Here is a 23,345-nt window from a genome sequence, read left to right as displayed (position 1 = left end):
TTACAGACGTGCTCAGTGAAACCGTTTTTGTATAGATGCGAGTTACCATATAATGTGTGAAGGTCTATGCCCAAAGGAACTCTGGACACTTGGAAACAAGGCAGATTGTGTGAAAAGCATTCTCCTGTCTGAATATCCGGTGCTCTGATACTATGGACAAGTAATCCCAGGCACAGTCCATACCCATTATCCCTTGTAGGCTAAGTAAATGAAATTGCAATGTTGCTCTCCACACTTATAGGGTAATGTTAGTAATGCTAAAATAGGATACGCTGAGCATCACATTTGTTTTCTCAAAATCTTTAGAGGGCAAATTAGTATTTGATTTTTAGAATGTTAGAATGCATTAACTTGCAAGGGGTCACTTCAAAGCACTTGCGTGACATATGTAAAAAAAAAAAAGAGGAAGTATGGGATAAGGTTAAACATCCAAGTAGCCTGCTTACTTGCAGTCAATATCCATTATTTGAGCTGGTATTTTGAATATATAGTGTGGGTGATGCTTTTGGTAAGGTGCAATGAGTAACAAATGGTGGCGCGTGAACATTATTCATGCTAACAAACATAAAACAAGTGGATGTAGGTTCAAGTCTGCTAACCTTTCGTAGAGCCAAGAGAGAAAGAGTCAAGGTTGTCTGGTAGTATCTTAATGTGTTCAGGGAGCGAAGTTAGAGTCATAAGGTAAAAGTGTAGTAGAGTCAGGTTTAGGAGTCATGCGTGGGGAGGTAACATTATTTGGTTAATGTGTGCAGGCAAATCTTGGTTAGATTCTTCTGTTCATGGAGCCAGTTTTTCATATTCATTTTCAAACTCTTGTGTGTGTATTTTACTTTTAGGGATTTGAGGTGTTTACTGTCACCTTTGCATGGTAGTGTAATGCAAATGAGCAGGATATCAAGACTAGCTGGCTAAGTAATTGCTGTAGCTTGTGCCTTATTAACACATTTTTAATAGGTCAGAATTGTCTGTGTGCGCTGCTAAAAATCCTCTGAGCGGCACCCAGAAGGAAGCTGGCCAAGCGCACATGCGCACAGCTTAGAGGGAACATTGGACCACTGCTCAAGTCTACTGCAGGGCATAGGTCAGGGAGAACTGAATCACCTAAAGGTGGTTCAAAATAATGCTGTCAGAGTGGTCTGCGGAATGCATAAATCCAACCATGTATTATTGGCAAGAGAATCTCTGCACTGGCTTCCCATTAGAAAGCGTATTGTGTTTTGCACGCTGTGCATCGCTCACGCCTGCCTTTTTGGAGCAAGCCCAACCCATTTGTCAGCCTTATTGGGCTGGGTCAAGCAGGTGCCAGCAGGACGCACCCTGAGATGCAACAATTCGGGGCTCTTGATGACCATCTCTGGAACTCACTGCCTTCGGATCTAAGGTCCTGCTCCTCCCTTGCTTCCTTCAAACAGTAACTGAAGACCTTCCTATTCGAATGATGATTTCTACTAAGGACTGTTCATTCCTCACCTAGAATCTTTGTTTTTCTTTCTGTTTGTCTGTCGTGTCCTGCACTTCTATGCCTACGGGCCTTGTCCCAGCGCATTATAAATTAAATAAATAAAAGTTACCCAGTAGCCACATCCTTCAACCATACCGATTACCCCCCAACTCACTGTAGCTGTAAAATTCCACTTTTTTGGGGAAGGATGTCGCCCTCATAAATGCACCCTATACGTTTACTGTGACTTTCGTGCTTGCCATTTTACCGACTCCATTGCGACTGCGACTTCATTGTGACAGATCGGCCGGTTTTCGGACGCCACTGCTCGGCTTCTTAACTGAGACGCCATTACAAACGTTTAATCATTTATTGACATTACTGCCCTGCCGGCAAGTCATTGTATTTCATGCCAAAACGGTTGCGTGGTTTTCGGAGCCTCTGGCATGCTTTCCCTTTATTCATTTGTTGATATTGCCACGCTGTTGGCAAGTCATTGGGCCTCATTACGAGTCACCCAGTCTGGAAATAGCGGTGGCGGTAAATCCGCCGCCACCGTTGTTTCCCGACCGGGTGCTTTCGAATTCTGCAGGCAGGAGGTGTCATTCCCGGGTTTAACACCACCCGCCTGTAGGTGGACGTGGAAACACCGGCACCATCATGAGATGGTGCCGGTGTTTCCCCATTCCCATTGAGTCCTAATGGACTCAATGGGAATGGGGATTTACTGAATTCCGCCTCCGGAATTCCCGGGTCACCGGGGACATGATGCCCCGGTAATTCCGGAGGCTGAATGGTAATACGAGTCCGGCTGTAACCTGCCGGAATTTCAGGCACGGTTACCGCGGGACTCGTAATGAGGCCCATTGTATTTGTGGCCAAAACGTTCGGGTGGTTTTACTGCAACTCCTTTCTGTCAATTCTTGAAATCTACATGCAGTTTATTAAATGCGTGGCCCCATTTTCATTCTTCAAAAATGGGCACTTTTTGTAATCAATGCTTACATTTTTTTATTTTAAATATGATTTGTTTAAACAAGTGCATTTATTATGAAATAACTGTTTATTAGTAACCTATAAAATAAAATCGTAATGCATTAAAAGAAGTGTATTCCATCTAAAATATCTGTATACTAGTTACATATATATTTTGTATTACTCGTTTTTTTTTTTTACAACCACAGTTCATTACTTTAGATCTCCACTTTGGATTATCAAGCACGCGGGCGCATTAAACATTAAATAAACTGCTTTCCTTTTCACTCCAGCATACGTTCATTTCGGATGTCGCATTCCAAACGCTGCAGGGTTCTGAGATAAAAACAGGGCCTTCTCTTCAGCGCAAACAAACATGGTAAACGTTGCATTATGCTTTGGTTTTACAATTACTTTATTTCATTTAATAAAGTCATTGTTATTATAGTAGTGGTATACTTATGTACTTTAACTATGTGATCGACGTGTCACAGTGAATGTAATTGGCAATTCCAAAGTTGACATTTTCGGCAGCGCAGTGATCACATAGATTCCTTTATTTTTTTTAATGTCATTCTTAAAACATTTTTTTCAAACACTTTTTTTCCATGTCCGCGGTAATATTAGCAATGTACTACAAATAACCCTGGTTATCTGTAAAAAGTGTGCAAAATCCCAAACCCTTTCCTGCCCTCCGAGGCACTCATCAAGTCCCTCCCCCTCCTTCTCCTCTTGCCATGCTCCTCCCACTCCCCTAAAGTCCAGTCTCACTAGCTTTGGCCTTCAGCCATAGCCTCTGTGCGCATTGCACCAATATCTTCCTTTTGGGCCCATATCTTCCTTTTGGGCCCACTACCCATGGCCACTGACAATGTCAAACCATTAATTTGTTACCAAACAGCAATTACCCCCTGCCCAAAACGTTTAACTGCTTATTCTCTCAATAATTTCACAGTAATAATTTCCAATAACAGAAATTCCTACAGTAGATTAGTAGCTCGCCAATTCCTGCAATAACGGGAAAAATTGCTCAGAACTAAAAATAAGTCTTCCTCATCTTCACAGGCAGGCACCCAACACGTGTCCCCCTTCTTTTTTCCAGGTCCACTCAATTGCTTTTTCCACTTCCAAACCCTGTACAATGACCCCCTTCCACTCATCGCTTCACTTGACGCAAATTTCTTTCTGAGCGCGTCTTAATGCGTGACCACTGTACTCTCCTGAGATTTCCACAGTCTTCCCCAGATAATCCAAACATGTTCTACCTGTAAACTGCTCCCTAACCCACTCCCAAATCCCCAACTTCACATGGTGTCTCCATCCTACTCCCAACCTCTAGCCTGTTGTGATTGCTATTGCTATTTATATAACGCCTATAGCCAGGCAATATAAGCGCTGTGGTTCAAAACAATTTGTATTCCCATTAAAGTGACTACATAAACAGAAGAGTTTTGAATATTTTCTGAGGTTGAGAACGTTATTATACTCTGTAAAGTCATGGGGGGGAGTTCATTCAAAAGTTTGATGGATCCTTTTCCTCCAAATAGAGTTTTGCCTTGCTTCATTTACTGCTTCTCCGGGTAATAACATGGGAATCACTTGCAACAAGCAAAAAACAAAACAAAAGTGGCGTTTAATTCCTGAAAAGACCCTCAGCCTCTGCTGCAAAGCACCAAGGCCGATATATATCAAGATTTTACTAATGGAAGGGTTTACCCCAAACAAAGAAATGAAGTCAACGCTTTGTGCCCAAAGTGTTCTTACTTGGTCCAAATCTGGCAAGTGGTTTTCATTCTACACACGTCCAAAATCTTAATTTTTTCTCTATCGTAAAACAAAGAAGTAGGCTGAAAATTGCGTTTTTATCTTTTCTTAATAACTGTCATTTTTTTACAAATATTTCCCAGAATTTCCAATTTGGGGCCTAGGGGGTTTCATTGACAATCACTTGGTTTAGAAAATGTCATTCAAATCCATCCAGCAAATCAAAAGTTATTAGTCTCTCTCAGCCTCTCTGCTGTCAAAAGCACAAAGGTGGATATAAAGGTTAAAATGCCCAGGGGGCCCCCTGTTCTATTTCCCCCCCATGGGTAGGGGGTACTATGCAACCGGCAAAACCCACAAGTTTTGAAACTGCTTGGGTGCCGATGGACGAACAGCGTGCTTGGAGAAGGAAAGAGCGAGAAGTTGAGGGTGGTGGCGTGACTACGAAGACGTTGTGGTGGACTGGCAGTCCACAAAACAATGCCAAAACACTAAGCGGTCAAAGCTGCATACGCTCTGGATATTCGCAGAGTTGCTAATCCATCCAGAAGGAGCATATGGAACTAGGGACTCCAGAGTAACGAGAAAAGCAAAGGAAGCGAAGAAAATAGCGAACCACGAGTGAACTGCTGTGCCAGCAAATCCAAGGTAACAGGGATAACGGGAGACCGCCCCGGAATCATTATGGGAGTGCTCACTCGTCCATGTCAAAGCAAAGTGAGCATAACCTTGAAAGTGAGAGACTGGAATAATGGCAATGAGATAAAGCCGAATGCAATTAAGATCGAGAGAGAAACTACAAAGAACACGCTTAGTGAGAAAGGCAGATAGTTATATATGTCTACAGACATAGGGCCTCATTTCCGGCCATAACCCAGTCCGGCCATAACCCAGCCGGTGCTGCCGACGGGTTGCCGCCGGACTTGCAATATTTTCCGGCGCCTGACTTGACGAAAACACTGGGGGATTACGACCCCAGTGTTCCTGGAAGTCAGGCGCTGAAAAAATGTGTTAATCCCCATTCCCATGCCATAGGACTCAATGGGAATGGGGATGACGGAAGCACCGGCACCAGTAATAACGGTGCCGGTGCTTCCGTGAAAGTCTACAGGCGGCTGCCGTCCTGCCCGCCAGGTGGGACCTGGCGGGCAGGACAGCAGCTGCCCGCAGACTCGAATGTGCTGGTCCGGTAACAACGGTTCGGGAAGGATTACCGGCACTGTTGTTACCGGACCGGCACACTCCTATTGAGGCCCATAGACTATAAAGAGAAAGAATACTATTAATTAAGAAGCAGAGAGGATAATCCCAAAAGGGAGGGTTGTAGAGGCTGGATATCATGGGGAAAGTATCTTCTTTTTGTAGAGGTAAAGAACAGAACCAAAGTAGCGTCAAACACATTAATATGGATCAAAGCATGTGTCCAAGAAATTAACTGTTGTGAAGGAAGTCAAATAAAATGAGATCTGGAAGGAGTTAATAGTCACAAAAGAGAAGCAAAACACCAGGAGAAGGGAGTCATTCTCCTGTCATCAGTTGTTAGAATAGTGGTAGGGTTACTTTGGACTATGGACATATTCTTTGGGACAGTCACCAACTACTGACGAGCACCTTAGTTAGTTTGATAGGTAGGGAACATCCCATAGTTATAGGGCAAGTTAGGCCTTATCTTTATTTTTTTTAAAAAAGATATTTGAAAATGTCCAAGAGTCAGAGTCCTTCTTCTGACCTACCACAATATGTATATACTGTAAGGGTGCAGAAAGTGGAGACTGACACAGAGTTGCCATGGTGATCGTTAGACTTTTATTAGTCGAGAAAATAAAGAGAAAACCTATCTTTCTGTAGCTCTAAGAGGGGATTTCCTGCCTCAACTATAATGAGTCTGTCAGTATGTCCTACAAAACTAAAACGTTCACCATTAAAACTCTAATTCTGTCCCTTAAACGTATAACTTAACTAAAAGGTTGCATCAATGGTCTTGGTCCAGTAGAATGACTCCCTTCTCCTGGACTGAGTGGTATAGTTCTGGTTGCAAGTTCCTGACCAGGGGGAATGACACCCTTCCCCTGGCTTTCCTTGGGTTTGTTCTCACAGTTCACAACACCAGGGGGAATGTCTCCCTTCAACTGGCATTTCTCAGGCTTTCTTTCACTGTTCACAACACCAGGGTCAAGGTCTCCCTTCCCCCGGCCCTCTCAGTCTTTATTTCACAGTTCACAACACCAGGGGGAATGTCTCCCTTCTCTTGGCCTTTCACAGGCTTTATTTCAAAATGTAACACTTTCAGTCTTTCACTTTGAGGGTCCCTGGCCCAGGATTCCCAATTTCCAGACTTGGCTCAGTCTCCTACCAAGTACTGCCACAAGTAAGATAATCTGTATTATTCTTTTCACGTGGGCGCTGGCCCCAGACCCGTATTCCTCTACTGTTGAGATCTGGCAGACCTGGTTCACTCTCCTGACGGGTACTGCCACAAAGAAGATGGCTTCTATTACTCCTTTCACGTGGGTGTGGGTCGCAGACCCGCATTTCTCTATTTGGCTCACCAGGCAGACTTTGTTTTACTCACCTGCGAGGTACTAAGTAAGGCATGTGCCAACTCTTTCTTGTATTTCCTTTTAAAGATTGGGGTATAGTTATCCTCCAAGTTCAAAAAACCCTTTCCTCAGGTATCCCCTCTTTCTCGTCGCCACTCGCATTCTCAATGTCACTGTGCCTAGTAAGATCGCTGTTTTGTTATCTCTTGTCTCCCTCCCCTGCCTTGTTGCGTTCTGAAACACTTGTATATGAGCGCAATACAAATAAAATATATCATATCATAGGGTATGGGGTTACTGCCTCCCGAGTCCCAAGACCCTTTTGTGTCTCCACTAGCCGGCCCGTATACCCCTGTACCTTTCAGAGTCTTGTTGACGTGCTCTGGTCTAATCTGGGGTTTCGGTTTGCCTCGTTTGTTTCCGCATCTAGTTCTCTCTCTCTTTGGCGGCTTCAGGCGCTCTTCCCTTTTTGTGTCTGCCTCGCACCGCGCAGTCTCCACTTTCCTGCCGGTCTTTCTGCTGCTTCGGCCTCTTTCGGGTAGGTCCTTTAGCGTTGGACCCTCTAACTACACCTTTGTCCACATCACAGCGTCCTGGTCTAGAGCCTCTTTCCATTGCCAAACCGACTTGCCGCACTGCTCTCGGCTCCTCTTGGGACAGCTGAACTTCTCGTTCCTCTGGGAGGGCTTGACAATATTATAAGTCCTTTGTTCCTCTTTGTTGTGAATGAGCACAGATGACTAGAATGCTCATTTAAGTTCTGGTCGGTGCTCTTCACTGTTCCGCACCTCCTCCTCATCTCAGAACGTGTATAAAGGTTCTCCCTTGGGCAGTAACTATTCTTCCTCATCTCAGTAGTTGTTAAGTCTTCAGATTTACAGAGACATATGGAAGTGTTGGGAGAGGGGTTGGGGTCTACAGAGTAGGGAGGTGTGTACGGTTTTGGGTGAGGGTTGTTATAGCGCATTCTTTCTAGATGGTCGTCCTTGTCCCCATGAAATCCGCCCGGTGTCTACTACCCCAAGGGAATTATCGGGTAGAGGCCTCACCTCCCTGGCCTTCTGGGAAGGGGCTCCCCCTCGGGGATAAGTTACATCTAAGGAATATTCAGAATACACATCATGGATAGAAACAACTTCAGCCGATCCAAAATTCAATCTACATTCCAACTCAGATGCAACTTAGAATTATTTGTTTCTCCGAATCCTTTTAAGAACGTCAAACCTTCTGACACCTAGTACCTACCACATTCAACAGACACCATGAGGACCGCCCCTACAATTCTAACCATCTAGCGTTTGAAACAATACTCAGTAGTAAAGTAAATTTTCCTTTCACCTTAAATAGTTGTGAAGGCAGCTCTTGATGCTGGGGTGGGTGGTTCTGAAGTGTTTTACCAGCACTGTAAGCAATTAAATATCATCTTTAATTAGTGTGAGCCACAAGTAATGTAAAAGGGTTCGGGGGGTGAAGGGGTTCCCAAACATTATCAAAATAATAGGTTAAAATCATGTATTGAACAGCACATTTTTTTAATGGGATAAAAAGCCATACAGTTTGGGTTAACACAAGAAAACCAACAGATGATAGGTTACCAAAAGTACACAAGAGCATTTTACAAAATGTTCATGAGGCCTGTGTACATAATATATACCAGAATTGCCACTGTAATTCCCTTTCCTGATGCTGTGGCCACAATAAAACCAGCATTGCAACTGTATATTACGTCCATGATGCTGCGACCAGAATATATGCCTTCATTATCACTGTAGATCACATTCATGAGAATGTATGCACAATTAGCAGCCTTAGACTTTGCACTTCAGAATCAGCAAGCGGCTGCTGTTTAATGAAATGTTCCTTGACTTCCGATTCATGGCGACCATTCGTTTCAGTATCATTGTACGTCCACTACCTATCTAGTCATGTCCTCTAGTTGTGGCATCCTTCCTTGTTCCCAATTGTGAGAATCTGTGCAAATCCACTAGTTTAGGATTAATGGCATTTACCTCAGTTTGGGGATGCTGGCATTGAATTTGAGCCGAACTAATGTTAGGATTCCAATCGGGCATCACACACTGGACCATGACACTTAGGGCCTCAGTACACGGTAGGCGGTAGCCATGGCGCTATTAGCGCCATGGCTACCCCCTACCGCCGTCGGAGTCCGGGTTCCCGGAATAGGGACTTACCGGTCTATTCCGACCTTTGCAGGACCGGTAAATCCCCATTCCGGCAACCATTCCCCATTCCCATTTGAGCCTCCATAGGGCTCAATGTGAATGGAGAAGGAGCTAATAACGGTACCGCAATTTGCGGTACTGTTATTAGCTCTGAGGTCCCTCAGCGGGAACCGTCCATAACGCCTGGGCAGACCACACGTTAAGGACAGGACCCGCTGAGGGACCTCGTAGTAGGGCGGTAGGGGATTATCGGCACCGGTGCCGGTGCCCTTACCGGTGCCGGTAATCCCCTACCGCCTACCATGTAATGAGGCCCTTAGTCTTAGCCTGGGATGTGGTGTTCAATAGGAATGCTTTTTCTTTAATTTCAATGAATTCAAATTGAGCCGGTACCCGACCCGTCTCACACCCCCTATTACAAATACCCGGGTCACAAAGAACCATGAACCGGGCCGGTTGGTGAAAAAAACAATATTAATTTATTTTTTAAAATTCACATAAATCACCCAAATTTTAATATTGGCCAGCAATCACCAATGGGGTGATAATTACAATAGAAATGAAAGCAATGCACTTGGTTAACCTTCTAGTAGAACATATCCAAAGCACAAATGAATAGGAACAATTTTTTAATTAGGATAGATAGCACCCAAGTTAAGGTTTCCCGCCTGCAATGTTCCCTCAGCCCACAAATAATCGAGTTTGAGTGGATAGAAAGAAGCAGCAGGTAGTCAGGGATAAGAGGCAGCAAACAGAACCAAAATCCCTCACTAAGAAAACGGATTTTAAACCCTTTTCAAAGGCCTAAAATGACACTCGGATTTTGAATAATAATTAATTATATGTGTGTTTAAATAATGATATACATATGTTTTATCACAGTATTAGGGATGTTATCTCACTATCAACCATCAGGCAAGGTATCACAAAAGCATACAGTTCATAAAACAAATTGAAATTGAAACCCAGTGCAACCGAATTATCACATCGAAAAGTTGCATTTTTTTTAGTTTGTAGTTTTTTAATGTAATGTAGTTTTTTCCAAAAAATGAATGAAAAACACTAAATCGGATTGCGGTTTTTGGCCAGGGAGATAGATGCACTGCACAGGGACAATACAGAAGTGAAAGGAGGGCTATAGCTGGTTAATTGAGAGAGATTTGGAAGGTAGAATAAGGTTTGTTTTTAGGAAAATAGAGCAGTGAAAAAGAGAAAAACGGTTTTTAAAATGAAAGGCAAATTTTACTTAAACTAAATTATTTAGACTATATTGTTAAAGAAAGCCACGGTGCATTCAAAGATTGATTTGCGACGTCAACCTTTTCCCACCGGGTTCTGATCTATGTGGGAATTAATTTAAATTACTCAAAATATTACTAATGAGTTACAAAATGAGGTAAATGAATTGCGCTAACAATAGGAAACAAGAACAGGGTGCACAGTTATAACAGTATATACAAGTTATCAGGGTATAGATAGGGTTGCTTAGAGAGTGGCTCTTAAATTTAGGATTAGGAACAGTCAACCGGGTTCTGGACTCCAGGGCTCGTGTCACCAGGTAATGGCGGATTCTCCTAGCAGAACCATAGCTGGGCCTCTCTGGTCACCGGATAATCAGGACAGCTGGATATCAGGGTTGCAGCGGGCATGCAGTTAGTGGGCAAAAAGCCAGTCTGGTTTCAGGATGCTTCACAAAAGAACACCACCAGCTTTTCCCTTTGGTTATTGGGATTTTTTTAGTGGTATCTCTGGATTGAGGCCTTGCTGGGATGGTCAGCAATGCTTTGGCTTTGCAGTGGGATCTGGAATCTGGCAAGATGAATGTAGAAGATCAGGAACGCAGGCACAGGAAATTCAGGAAAGAGTCTGTCTAGAGTTTTGTCAGACACCATTTTCATAGAGCATGGTGACATCGTAGAATTATACGGCAGGGCAGGCTTAGCTAAGCACGCCTTTAAACAACTGGATTGGTCAGGGGAGATTGTTACCGCCTTCCTCTCAGATGGTTTGGTTTCAAGGGCATGATGTCAGATTTATGATGTGAGTTTTATAATGTCCAGAACCCCCCAGAGTTAATTTAGCAAAAATCCAGTTTTGCCATAAATTGCACATTTGTTCAGTTGGGGCATCTGAACAAACTACATAAATAGGTTACATATTTTCTGCAGAGCATGCCAGTCCAACTCTACAGTTTGCAAGACATTGTTTTGCCCTTCTAATAATTGTTAGTCATTTTTAGTGTGAAATATTTGGCCTAAAATTCTATAACTTTACACGTGTGTATGGATCAACATTAGGCATGTTAGTGTTGAATTTTACATTGGCATCATGTACACTTGTGGAATACCCAATTCTCTGCCATTTATGTTCCCAAGGTGGCAGTGAAGGCTGCAACGTCTTAAATTAAAACCCACAAAATTACATTAAAACTGTTAACTTTTTACATTCCTGCAAATTTCTGTTGAGAAAATAACTGTCATCAACATTTCTTAATAAAATAGTCTTTTGAAACAAATGGGCATCCTTTGTCCATCACTGGGACCATTTTGTTCTCTTCAGCTACCTCCAACTGTCACTTCAGCCCAGCGTGGGGAGGGGTTTTCCCAGTTTGATTGAAGGTTTATGGCCGCTTCCACTTCACAGGTTGGTGTCCCGGGACTTCCATTTTAAGAGGCCTCGGCCCAGACGAAAGTCTGCCAAGGTAGCAATTATCATTTGTGTGCTGGCAACCCCCAAGCAGAAACCGGTTTGGGGCTGGTTTCTCCCATGTAGCACATGCAATTTAATTCCTTATTTTATTTATTTTGTTATAAATCAGAAAAAAGCCTGATAAATAAGATCTCCCATATCTGCTTCACAGCACAAAACCCCTTCACATTGCTAGATTAGGGCAGGGCCTTATCCAACATAAACCTGTAAACATGTATTTTTCTTAGTTTGCAAAAGTACATTTTAAACGTGTGGTGACTGCCGACATTGTTCTTACAAATCTGGTTTTTCTCTTCCCTCTGAATTCCCACATTGTTTTGTAGCCAGAGTTAGCTTCTGGTATGCAGCAATGGGTTAAAACACAGATGCACTGAAATTGACATAGGCCCAGAGAGCCACAGCCTTTTTGACACATTGATCCTTGACATTTTGTAGCCAAAAAGTAAAGCATTTCCTGTGTAGCTGAAGTACAGCTTCTTTTGATTTCTTCAGATCTGAACAGCAGCCTGTCATTCAGGAATACTGCTCTTGTCTGCTGGAGCATAATGTGAATGTGGATAAGCATGGCAAGGTCTCATTAATAAAAGTATTGTAATGAGGAACAGAGGAAAAAGAGCATCAAAGCGGCATCATTTTTAAATGTAAATATTTCCCTTTTTCAATGGGAACTTTGGGCTTGCAGTAAAGCTGCACTGCTTTTTTTTCACTCCCCTTCTTTTGTACATGTAAGAACACACTGGCGGGCTTTCTCAGTGTGCCCCCTTGTTCCATTCTGCCCAATATGTGCTTGGCAAGATTGTGCAGCCACATTTTTGTAGCTGAAAATGCAGTTTTGGTGTGACGCAATGGTGCTCACAGGAGCCAGCACAGCCCTTTTGCTGCTTCTGCTGAAGCGCAGCTTGTTTATGGAAGGGAGTACAGCTGAGTGGGTTAATATATCCCAAACTACGAAATCATTGAATATCCTCCAGCTTGAGAGTTGTTGCGTCTATGCCAATTTTAGAAGCACAGCATGTCATTGGGGTTCAGAATGGGTTCAGAATATTGGTATGTCCCCACATTTCAGAATGAGGGACTGTCCCTAGTTTCAGAATGAGGATACTGTCCACCATTTTTTGAATCATTGCATGTACACAGGTTTCATATTTCTTGCATCGGATCAGGTTTAGAATCAATGTGTCATGTACCCAAGTTTCAGTATCATGGAAGGTTCTGTAGTTTTATGATTGTAGAATACCTCAAAGATTTAGAATCATAACATGCCCCCCATTTTGAATATGATATGGCATTTATAATGCGCCTATACACAAGTGTTTCAAGGCGCGACGAAGCAAGGGAGGGGAACAAAGGGAGGACAGACAACGATCCTACTAGGCCAGGTGTCATTCAGATCGTGCAAGTGCGTGGGAAGGGGTGCTGGGGCAGTGAAGTACATGGGGATAGATAACAATTAAGAATAGATAAAAACAAGTAAGTAACGGTCAGCAAGTGGCAAGTGCATGGGTAAGTACAGACATCAGGTGTCAAGGGCTGGTAGGGTGACTGTAGGGCTACAGAAACAGTCCCCAAGTGCGGGGCTTGCCAGGTGGGCAGTGCAGGTGTGTGACACTGGCAGGAGAGGGACCTGGGCCCAAGATCAGAGGGTGTCCAGGTAGCCAGTACAGTTCTGGTTACAGCCAGGAAATTAGCAGAGCAGAGGAGGAGAAAAAGCAGAAGCAACGAGAAAGGTTTTGAGGTGCTTCCGGAACCGGAGATGGTTCTCCTCAAGTTTAAGGGAGGCAGGAAGGCTGTTCCAGAGGGCGGCACCAGCCGAAGAAAGAGATCTACCACCAACTTGTTGCTTGGAGAAGCCACTGACCCTGAGGGAGTTGGAGGCGGATGAGCAGAGAGCTCGAGAAGGAAGATATTTAGGGAAAAGAGAGTTGAAGGTATTGAAGCCCCAGGCCCCAGAAGGCCTTGTGGACGATGCAGAGGGTTTTGAACTTAATCCTCGCAGCCACTGGGAGCCAGTGCAGAGATTTCAGTCCTGGAGACAGTGAGCTTCTGGGGGAAGGAGAGGAAAGCTGGCAGTGTGACTTCTTAGAGATGTCTGAGATGTGAGGGGAGAAGGAGAGTGTGGAGTCGAAGATGACCCCAAGGTTTTTAGCATTGCAGGTGGGAGCAGGAAGAGGGCCAAGAGAGGCCGGCCAGAGAGCTTGAGGAAATGAGGGAGCGGGTTTTCCAATGAGGCGAATCTCAGTCTTACTGGCATTAAGGCAGAGGTCATTGGCTGCACACCACTCCTGGATAGCAGACAGACAGTCAGAGATGAGGGAAGGAGAGGAGGAGGATGAGGGTAGCCTGAAAATGAGCTGGGTGTCATCCGCGTAGCACTGAAAGTTGGGGCAGTGAGCGGTGATGCGTTGTGCAAGGAGTGCCAGGTATTGGCTGAACAGCCAGGGAGAGACGTTAGACCCCTGGGGGACACCACAGGTAGAGAAAAAGATAGCGGAGAGGAAGGGCCCAAGTTGGACCTCGGAGGGTCGGTCAGAGAGGAAAGAAGTCAGCCACGCCAGAGCCTGACCAGTGATACCCAGGTTATCACTGAGACGGTTGAGCAGGATGGCATGGTTGACAGTGTCAAAGGCAGAAGAGAGATGAAGCATGATGAGGATGCAAGGGGTGTTAGAGTCAAGGTTGGAGAGCAGGTCTTCACGGATGTTCAGAAGAGCAGTTTCCATGCTTCTGGCAGCTCTACAGCCAGACTGATGGTCATGAAGACAACCAACAGATTCAGTGTGGAGATTAAGCTGGGAGATGGCCAGTCTCTCCAGGAGCTTGCCAAGGAAGGGAGTGATGGAGATTGGGCGATAGTTGGCCGGGCAGGTGGGGTCGGCAGAGTTTTTCTTAAGAAGAGGGTGCACAAGGGAGTGCTTCAGGGGGAATGGGAAGACTCCAGTGGCAAAGGAGTGATTGCAGAAATCAGCCAGGGCAGAAGCCAGGGAGTCCATGTGGTCCTTGATAGTTTTGGAGAAGTAGGGGTGAACCTGTTTCGATGAGACTTTCATAGATCAGACATGTCTAGAAACCTCATCTGCAGAGAACTGGGGAAAGGCAGAGAAGGAGGGAGGAGAGATGGCCGCAGAAGGGCCAGAGGAAGAGCAGGAAGTAAGGGGTGGGGGATAGGAGGAGAGTGAGGACAAAATGTACTTAGTTTTACAGATGAAGTGAGAAGCCAGTGCCATGCAGATGTCCTGGGAAGGGACAGGCGAGGTAGAGACTGCAGCAGGATTGGCCAGTTCCTTGCAGATTTTAAAGAGTCCAGCCAAGTTGTTGGATGCCGCAGAGGCGCGGGCTTGGATATGAGCTCTCTTCTTGGTAAGGACAGAGAATGATCAATGCTTGACCGTCTATTACAGGTTAGACCATGGCATGCCCAACGCCTCCTTTTCATGCAGGCCGGTCTGCTACAGTGATTAGAAGAGAGGGGTTGGTCACACTGAACGTGGGATATTGGCCTGCACATCACTTTTTGTCCCAGTCACATGCCACTTCACTGCCCCACAATGCTGCACTAAATACTAACAGATTGTGAACTCATATCAGACGCATACATATGCACAGCTTCCTCATACAATAACTAATCATCTGTGTTTTTATATAGTGTTTCGTGGCTGATTCCCCACACTTCTAAGCACTGCAAAAACAGCTGTTATTATTACCCAATTTTAATGGTACTCAAAGATCCATCCACACATGCATCGCCCTTATGTGTCCCCATAAACATAACCCTCACTCGCAATACTATATAGGTACACACACTCATTGTACCATACACACGCATTACCTCACACACACACACATCTACCCCTCTTCCCCACACCACTCTCTCCCTCCATTGCCACATACATACAGCTGTCCAAGAATCCCAACTGCCCCTTAGCCTCTTACTGCCCACGCCGCTAAGTTTACTGTTCCACCCCATCTCTCCCGCTTCCATCTGTCCCTTTACCCCCCTACTGCTAGTCTCTGTTCATGTAACCAATTGTTGCAATAGGGGCGGGGTACAGCGAGCTCTGTGTAAACCAGAAAAGGTTCTAGGAATAGAAGGCAGTGCGGACAGCTGACCCCAGGGAGGAACACGTGGCACTCTGGTTGTTGACCTCTCCCATGCACCTAAGACTGAGCTGCTTCTCCTTCCAATGTAACGTGCCAAGGGCCGAGTGATGTTGGCAGCGCGCGCATCCTTCTCCTCTGCACCCAACTCCAAGAAAGGGAACCCGCGTTTCCTTGGAGATAAGGAAGTGGGGGCTGGAGACCAGCCACCCCTGCATTTCTACACTGTCTGCTGGACCACCGGGGAAGATATTCAGGCAGTTGTACGGATTACCCCCGCCCACTGCCAAAATCAGGGACATAAGGCAGGCAGTGGGATAAAGGGTTATTTTCAGGGACTGTCCCTGAAAATCAGGGACAAATGGTACGTTTATTTCGGACACATCTATAAGACATTTAAAGCATAATGGACAAATAATGTATACGGCTTCATTGCGAGTTTGCCCATATGTCTAATGGATTTTGGCGGAAAAACTGCCAAACTCAATTACGGTCACGCTCAGTTGGTTTGGCGGATTTGCAGTCCAAATATGAGTGCTGTCATATTAGTGTTAATCCCCATTTTTGGAGTCCATAGGTGACCAGTAAGCAGGCCAGGCGGTAATTCTGCCAGTGGTACAGCCATGACTTCTTGGAACTGAAAGTGCAGATTTACCTCCAGTTTACTGCTGGGGGTAAATCCAATACTTAGGTCAAACTCAGAACTCGGCGGTACGGTGAAACTGGGAGCCTTTCCCATTAGCAACAAAAGAGGTGTCGACAATGAAATTACCGCCCGAACGAACTCAGACGGAGGCCCATAGTATGCACTTCATGGAGGTAGTAGGGTGTGCAGCCCGGTATATAGCTCCTCGTTTCTCAGAGGTAGCTCCTGCTTGCTAGGCGATGCTTGCTAATCTGAAGCAGGGCTGTCAGAAGATGTGGTGAGGCCCGGGGCAAAACATTTGGTGAGGCCCCCTTACAGTTTTTTGCACTCGGCCAGCGGCGGCATATCCGCACACAGGAGACTTGAGAAATCTACCCTTGAGTTTGTGTGCAGGATCCCAAATATGGTTTATTACTACTTTCTCTAATGAAGAAAGGTTCATGCCAGACTAACTTTTTTATCATATGAATAAATATATATAAGATGGCATGAGCTCTCTACTGCGCCACCTCCAATTCTCTGAGGGTCAATCACTTTTCCAAGCAAAGAGTTGAGGGCAGATCTCTTTCTTCGGCTGGGGCCTCCCTCTGGAAACAGCCTCCCTGCCTCGCTAAAAACGAGGAGCACCATCTCCGGTTCCGGAAGCACCTCAAGACCTGTTTATTTGCTTCTGCCTTCTTTCTTCCTCTCCCTTGCTGATCACCTGCCTGATCCATGCACTGGTCACCTGGTGAAGCTCTGAATTCGGGCCCAGGTCCCTGCCTGTACGTCCTATTGCAATCCCGCACTGCCTCTTGGCTCCCCTGCACTTGTGGTCTGTATCTGTAACCCTACAGTCCCCGCTCTTGCTCGTATTGTCCACCCGTTGGCTACACTTATGAGTACTCACACTTGCCACCAGTTGGCTGCACTCTTGTTTCTACTTTGTTCCTGCACTTCTGCATCCTACCCCACCCTCGGCACTTCTCCCCTCCCCATTCCCTGCTCTTGTACGATCTGAATGACACAAGGCCTAGTAAGATCTGTGTTTTGTCCTACTCTTTTGTTTCTCCCTCCTTGCCTTGTCGCGCCTAGAAACACTTGCGTACAAGCACGTTATAAATGCCATATCATATAATTAAGGAGCACCCTGCCCCTGTTTGCGCATTAAAACACACATCATACACAGTGACAAATGATGTACAGTGGAGGCTGGTACATTTCTGAACTTAAGAGGCTTAAATGTTTGTTCCAATTAGTCAGGATCAACAGAGCACAGTGAGGGAGCCCAAACCAAAGGGTGGCTTGGGGGGGGGTTCTAACTCCCAAGAAAATGTTTGAAACATTGGGTTAAAAGTATGCATTTTATAGCACTTTCTTTGCAAAATTGGGTAGAAATCCACACAGTTTGCAATTGGTTTTGTATGGAAGCACATGGAAATTCCCAATAGTTGCAAATCACAAATTGTGCATAGGAACATTTTCCAATACATTTCATGCCGCCTTTCCACACGGGATATGCTAGTATAAACATATATTCATGCTGGTTGTTCTAATTATGTTGAAGCAGGCTGCATCAATATTTGCCATTATTACCATGTACGGATTCCCAACCAGTAAAAATGCCATGCCACAGAAAGTATATCCAGGCTGACTGTGTACCATAAGTGTTATTACTGGCTAGATTGGCCTACATTCAAAGTGGGCCAATTTAGCCAAGTAGTATGTTTGCTTTAACCTTGATGCATAGTCCTGTGCATCAAGGGTAAAGCAAAAAGAGCACTGGCAATGCTAACAGTTTGGGCATTTGTGTAGGCATGGCAAAGGCACTTCTGTATTGGTATTAGCTGGCCATTGATAGTGCCAGTGCAAAATGGTTTGAGTACCTGAGCAGCTAATAGCAGTGCCTCGTAAATGCCTAATACTTATACATAAGCCAAAACTGTTGGCTTTACCAATGCTTATTTTTAAAAGAATTTCAGCGAAAGACATGCAGGGTGTTTTTAAATTGAGTGGCCAAAGGCAGACCTGATTAAGACATTTTTATTACACCAGTTACGTGTTTACAACTCCAATGAAGTCATGAACTCTTAGAAGACTCCTTTGAGGAAACACTTGGAGGCACATTGAGGGCAAAGTTTGATGGCTAGCCATGTTTAAAGCTAGCCCAAAGAGTTCCAGTGAGGAGTTGTTTTGGGTGGGGAGGATAGGGACTGGGTGAGAATGCCATAGGGATAAGCATGGCCATGAGAAGTCATTTCACTGTTAGCACCTGCATTCATATCCATACACTTTTAGGTAATTGAAATCGTGATGTGGGGTTAGCACTTGCATGCTAGGGGAGTGATTAGAAGGGAAGTGGTGACATGAGACATCTCATTCTCACAGCAGTCCTTAAGTGTGATGTTTCAGAAATGAAGGCAAGAGGTAGCTGCTTGTAACATTGAAGCTTCACCAGAATAGTCTCATTCGAAAAGTGGAAAGATTTTAGGTGCCCCCACACAAGGAAGTTTGCCCCTTCCTCACAGCTACTGACGTTAGCACCTCTCCCAACATTTGAAGTATTAGTCCCCTTTCCCCCCTGACATTTTAACCTAGGTGCACCTCTGATGCCATGAGCCCACCCCTTAATGAAGTGGCCCCCAGGGTGGCTACATTTAGGGGTGGTGCTGAACACACACTCACAAAAAACACTTTCACCCATGCATTCAACCACCAGTTACACAACTCCATACATGCATGTATACATAAAACCAAACACAGCATTGACACAAACATCAACATGCACGCATGCATTCATACATACATACACATATACATACTAATTTAATTTAAATACACATACACACTTAATTTAAAATAAAAAAACACTTACCTTACCTCCATGCACCCTTAAAAAGCATCCACGCAGCCGACACGTAGACATGCTGCCTGACAAGAGAGAACTCCTCTTCCATCAGTTAGCGGGGTCACGCTGAGCAATGTGAACACACTGACTGACAATAGAGAACTCCTCTCCCATCAGGCAGCGTGGTCACGCTGAGCAACGTGAACACACTGACTGACAAGAGAGAACTCCTCTCCCATCAGTCAGCGTGGTCACGCTGAGCAACGTGAACACACTGATTGACAAGCGAGGAGTCCTCTCTAATCAAGATGAACACACTGACTGACAGGAGAACTCTCCTGTCAGTCAGCGTGGTCATGCTGAGCAACGTGAACACACTGACTGACAAGAGAGAACTCCTCTCCCATCAGTCAGTGTGGTCACACTGACAACATAACACACTGACTGACAAGAGAGAACTCCTCTCCTGTCAGTCAGCATGGTCATGCTGAGCAACGTGAACACTGACTGACGAGAGAGAACTCCTCTCCCATCAGTCAGCGTGGTCACACTGACAACATGAACACACTGACTGACAAGAGAAAACTCCTCTCCTGTCAGTCAGCGTGGTCATGCTGAGCAACTTGAACACACTGACTGACAAGAGAGAACTCCTCTCCTGTCAGTCAGCATGATCACGCTGACATGAACATACTGACTGACAGGAGAGGAGTCCTCTCCCATCAGTCAGTGTGGTCACACTGACAACATGAACACACTGACTGACAAGAGAGAACTCCTCTCCCACCAGTCAGCGTGGTCACACTGACAACATGAACATACTGACTGACAAGAGAGAACTCCTCTCCTGTCAGTCAGCATGATCACGCTGACATGAACATACTGACTGACAGGAGAGGAGTCCTCTCCCATCAGTCAGCGTGGTCACACTGACAACATGAACACACTGACTGACCAGAGAGAATTCCTCTCCTGTCAGTCAGTGTGGTCACGCTGAGCAACCTGAACACACTGACTGACGAGAGAGAACTCCTCTCCCATCAGTCAGCGTGGTCACACTGACAACATGAACACACTGACTGACAAGAGAGAACTCCTCTCCTGTCAGTCAGTGTGGTCACGCTGAGCAACGTGAACACACTGACTGACAGGAGAGGAGTCCTCTCTTGTCAGTCAGCGTGTCCACGTTTTCAGCTGAATGACGGGAGGCAGCAGAGCTCACTTCTGAGCCCTGCTGTCTCCCATTATTTTTGCTGTTTGTTGCGGAGCCAAACGGCTTCACAAGAAACAGCAAAATCATTGCAGGGGCAGCACAGTCCCCCGTGTGAATAAAGGACACGAGAGACTGTGCTGCCTTCCACTTAGGAGAGGGGGCCGCGAGGCCCCCAGCAAGCGCGAGGCCCGGGGCAGTTTGCCCCCCCTGGACCCCCCTCGTGACGGCCCTGATCTGAAGCTGCGTTTGCTGCCTGCTCATCGCACCTTTATTTTGCTCCATGAACGGGTTATCTGCAACCAGTGCTTACTTTGTAAAAAAAAAAAATGAAGTGCCAGGGCCCGTATATTTTCTTGCATTCCTGTGGCACAGCGGGTGGGCAGTTCCCCAGCACTGCTGCCACCACCTATAGCTCCTCCCCAAAGCTCGCGCCTGCTCATTGTGGTGGATGGATGCATTATCACCACTTCGTAACTAAAGTGATTATGGGGCAATACGTGCCCAGGCTGTGCCCTGGCAAACACCCCAACAAATTAATCGCTGTCTGCAACTAGGACTCTGACTCCAGACTTGAAGTGATATTTTAAGGACACTGCAATCTACGAGGGGCGGTCTTCCTGGCTCTTCTTTTAGGCACTGTCAATATTTAACACATTTCAAAATGGATTTACCCAAGCTCTTCTGTGGGCTCCAGACTCGAACTAATTAGTAATGTTTTATTGTTGGCGCCTTCAGCCTCCCAATTAGGAAAGCTGTGCCTAGTTTGCGTCTCATCTGCAAAGAATCAACCGGTGCCTTAACTTGTCCAGCGAAACTCTCCATCCACCACCCACCGCCTCGAAAAGTCCGCGGGCATACAAAACAAAACGAGTTTTACAGGCGGGACTTTAACGCTTCGTCCTCGGTGGGTCACGACCTTACCTGGCAGGCAACAGCGATTTCCCAGGAGCTGCACCACATCCCTGGAGGGTAGTGGCAGGCCGGAAGGGAGCCGGTGCCCACAGCCCACTGGGCACCGAGGAGGAGGAGCAGCAGCAGCGGCGGCAGGGGAGCCTTCATTGCGTTGATGTTCAGGAGCGCTGTGACTGAACTCCTGGGAGAGGAACCGGCTGACTGGAATGCCACTTCCTGATCCTGCCCTTCAATGCTTCGCCGGCTTCACACAAACTCCAGTCCACATGATAGTGCCGTCATGCGGAAACCTGCGCGGCTCGCGGCCCAGTCAGGAGGGGGCTGACGCAGTGCCAGCTGCATCTACCCTCCTTTCCCCTCCACCCCCCTCGCGCTTCTTCAAGCGAAGAGGAACAATGTATGAAACTTAATTCCTGTAATGGGCTTTTTATCCTGTTCGCACCCGTCAATATGCAAAGCATTGAAAAGTTAGTGAGTGCGTTTTGTTTACTTTTCGGTTATGTCTTCAGGGTTGGAGGTAGCGGCAGTGACTACCCCCACGTGTTGCCGCTTTTCAGCGACCGCGGCCTTTTGAGCAATTTGAAAAATGGCCTATTAAAAAAACAAGTCTGTCCTTGGCTTTGGGTATTTTTTAAGAAGAATGTTTATGGCCACAGCCATGACCTCATATTATATATAATGCATTGCATTAACTAAGCTACAATAAAAACACAATATAAACATGTTAGCAATCTCTCAAAAGGCATGGTTTATTAAAACCATGCCTCAGTTTCGGATTTTCAACTAAAAACCATAAAAGAGCTTCAACAGTGGGGTCTTTTTGTTTGTATGGAATTTATAAAGCACCAGGGATGCAACTAGACTTGCATTTCAGGGAAGTCGAGGGGGGCTTTCCGGCTAACCCTTCACATTTGGGGAGAAGGTCTAACTTCAGACTTGATCGAAGTGTACGAAAAGAAGTAGTGGAACTATGTTCCCCGCTGGTCTGCTCTGCTCCCCACAAACCCCATCCCTGTGCCACTTCCCACACACAATCCAAACCCCCAAACAAACACACCTGCTATTTATTGTAATGTTCAGTGCAGTGCACTGAAGTGCAAGCTTCAACTTCTTCCCAAACATTTATTTTAAAACTAAACCATTACAGAACGGTTTCCAAGTATAGGAACAGTGAAAATTAAAAATAAAAAGTATGAGAACACCACTCCCGACCGCTCCCGCTCACTTCGACCTCTGCTTCAGAGACTCTGGGGGAGGGGCAAACTGACTTGTGTGGGGGCATCCAACTTCTTTACACATTCTAATGAGACTGTTCTGGTGCAGCTTCAATGTTATAATCAGTTAACTCTCTCCTTCACATCTGAAACCGCACACACTTAAAGACTGCTGTGAGAATGGACTGTCTCCTGCCCGCCACACTTCCAATCACTCCCCTGACATGCAAACACTAACACCCCATCACGATTTCAATTCCCCAAAGATGTATGCATACGAATGCCGTTGTTAAAAATGAAATGCTTTACATTAGTCATAGGCAACACCACGTAATGACGTGAGTAGGGGTTTAGATTCTATTAGGAGACACCAGGCGATTATCATGCTTTCTCTTTTTACTCTCGAAACAGCAGCAAACAAAATAAAACAGCTCTTAAACATTGCTTTAAAACATGTAAAACAAATTTAACAACCTGAGCGAGGACCTCATTTATTTTATTTATTGGTAATTTGTTAGGCGCTTATACAATTAGCAAACAGTTCCAATGCGCCCTCAGGCCGACAGGGCAGGGACGTAATTTCACCAAAATGCCAAGGGTAGCGGAAGTGACATTACATGACCCTTGACGTCTGATGCCGTCACAGGGAAGTGCTGTCATTTGCCCCACCCCAAAGTGATATCACAGGAAGCGATGGACCACAACCTTTCACCCCTTGACAACACAGGAAGTGGCATCACATAGCATTGTTCATTGGTACACTACGAAAAATATGGTTACAATATCACTGTAATGTGATATACATTTCACACAAGAATGAATCGTC

The 23,345-nt window shown here is 45.5% G+C and overlaps 1 protein-coding gene across 1 annotated transcript in view; it reads right to left on the bottom strand.

Moving 5' to 3' along the window:
- IFI30 (IFI30 lysosomal thiol reductase) overlaps positions 1-21,597 on the bottom strand; it is a 182,399-nt gene extending 160,802 nt beyond the window's left edge. Inside the window, exon 1 of the mRNA XM_069649254.1 lies at positions 21,315-21,597. Within this exon, the coding sequence (XP_069505355.1) occupies positions 21,315-21,452 (138 nt within the window). The 5' untranslated portion in view covers positions 21,453-21,597. The remainder of the gene's footprint in view (positions 1-21,314) is intronic.
- Between the last annotated feature and the right edge of the window lie 1,748 nt (positions 21,598-23,345).

The sequence above is a fragment of the Ambystoma mexicanum genome, chromosome 1p (assembly GCF_040938575.1).
Source record: "Ambystoma mexicanum isolate Mex_15411 chromosome 1p, UKY_AmexF1_1, whole genome shotgun sequence".
Lineage (NCBI taxonomy): Eukaryota > Metazoa > Chordata > Amphibia > Caudata > Ambystomatidae > Ambystoma > Ambystoma mexicanum.
This window is presented reverse-complemented; position numbering and strand designations above follow the sequence as displayed.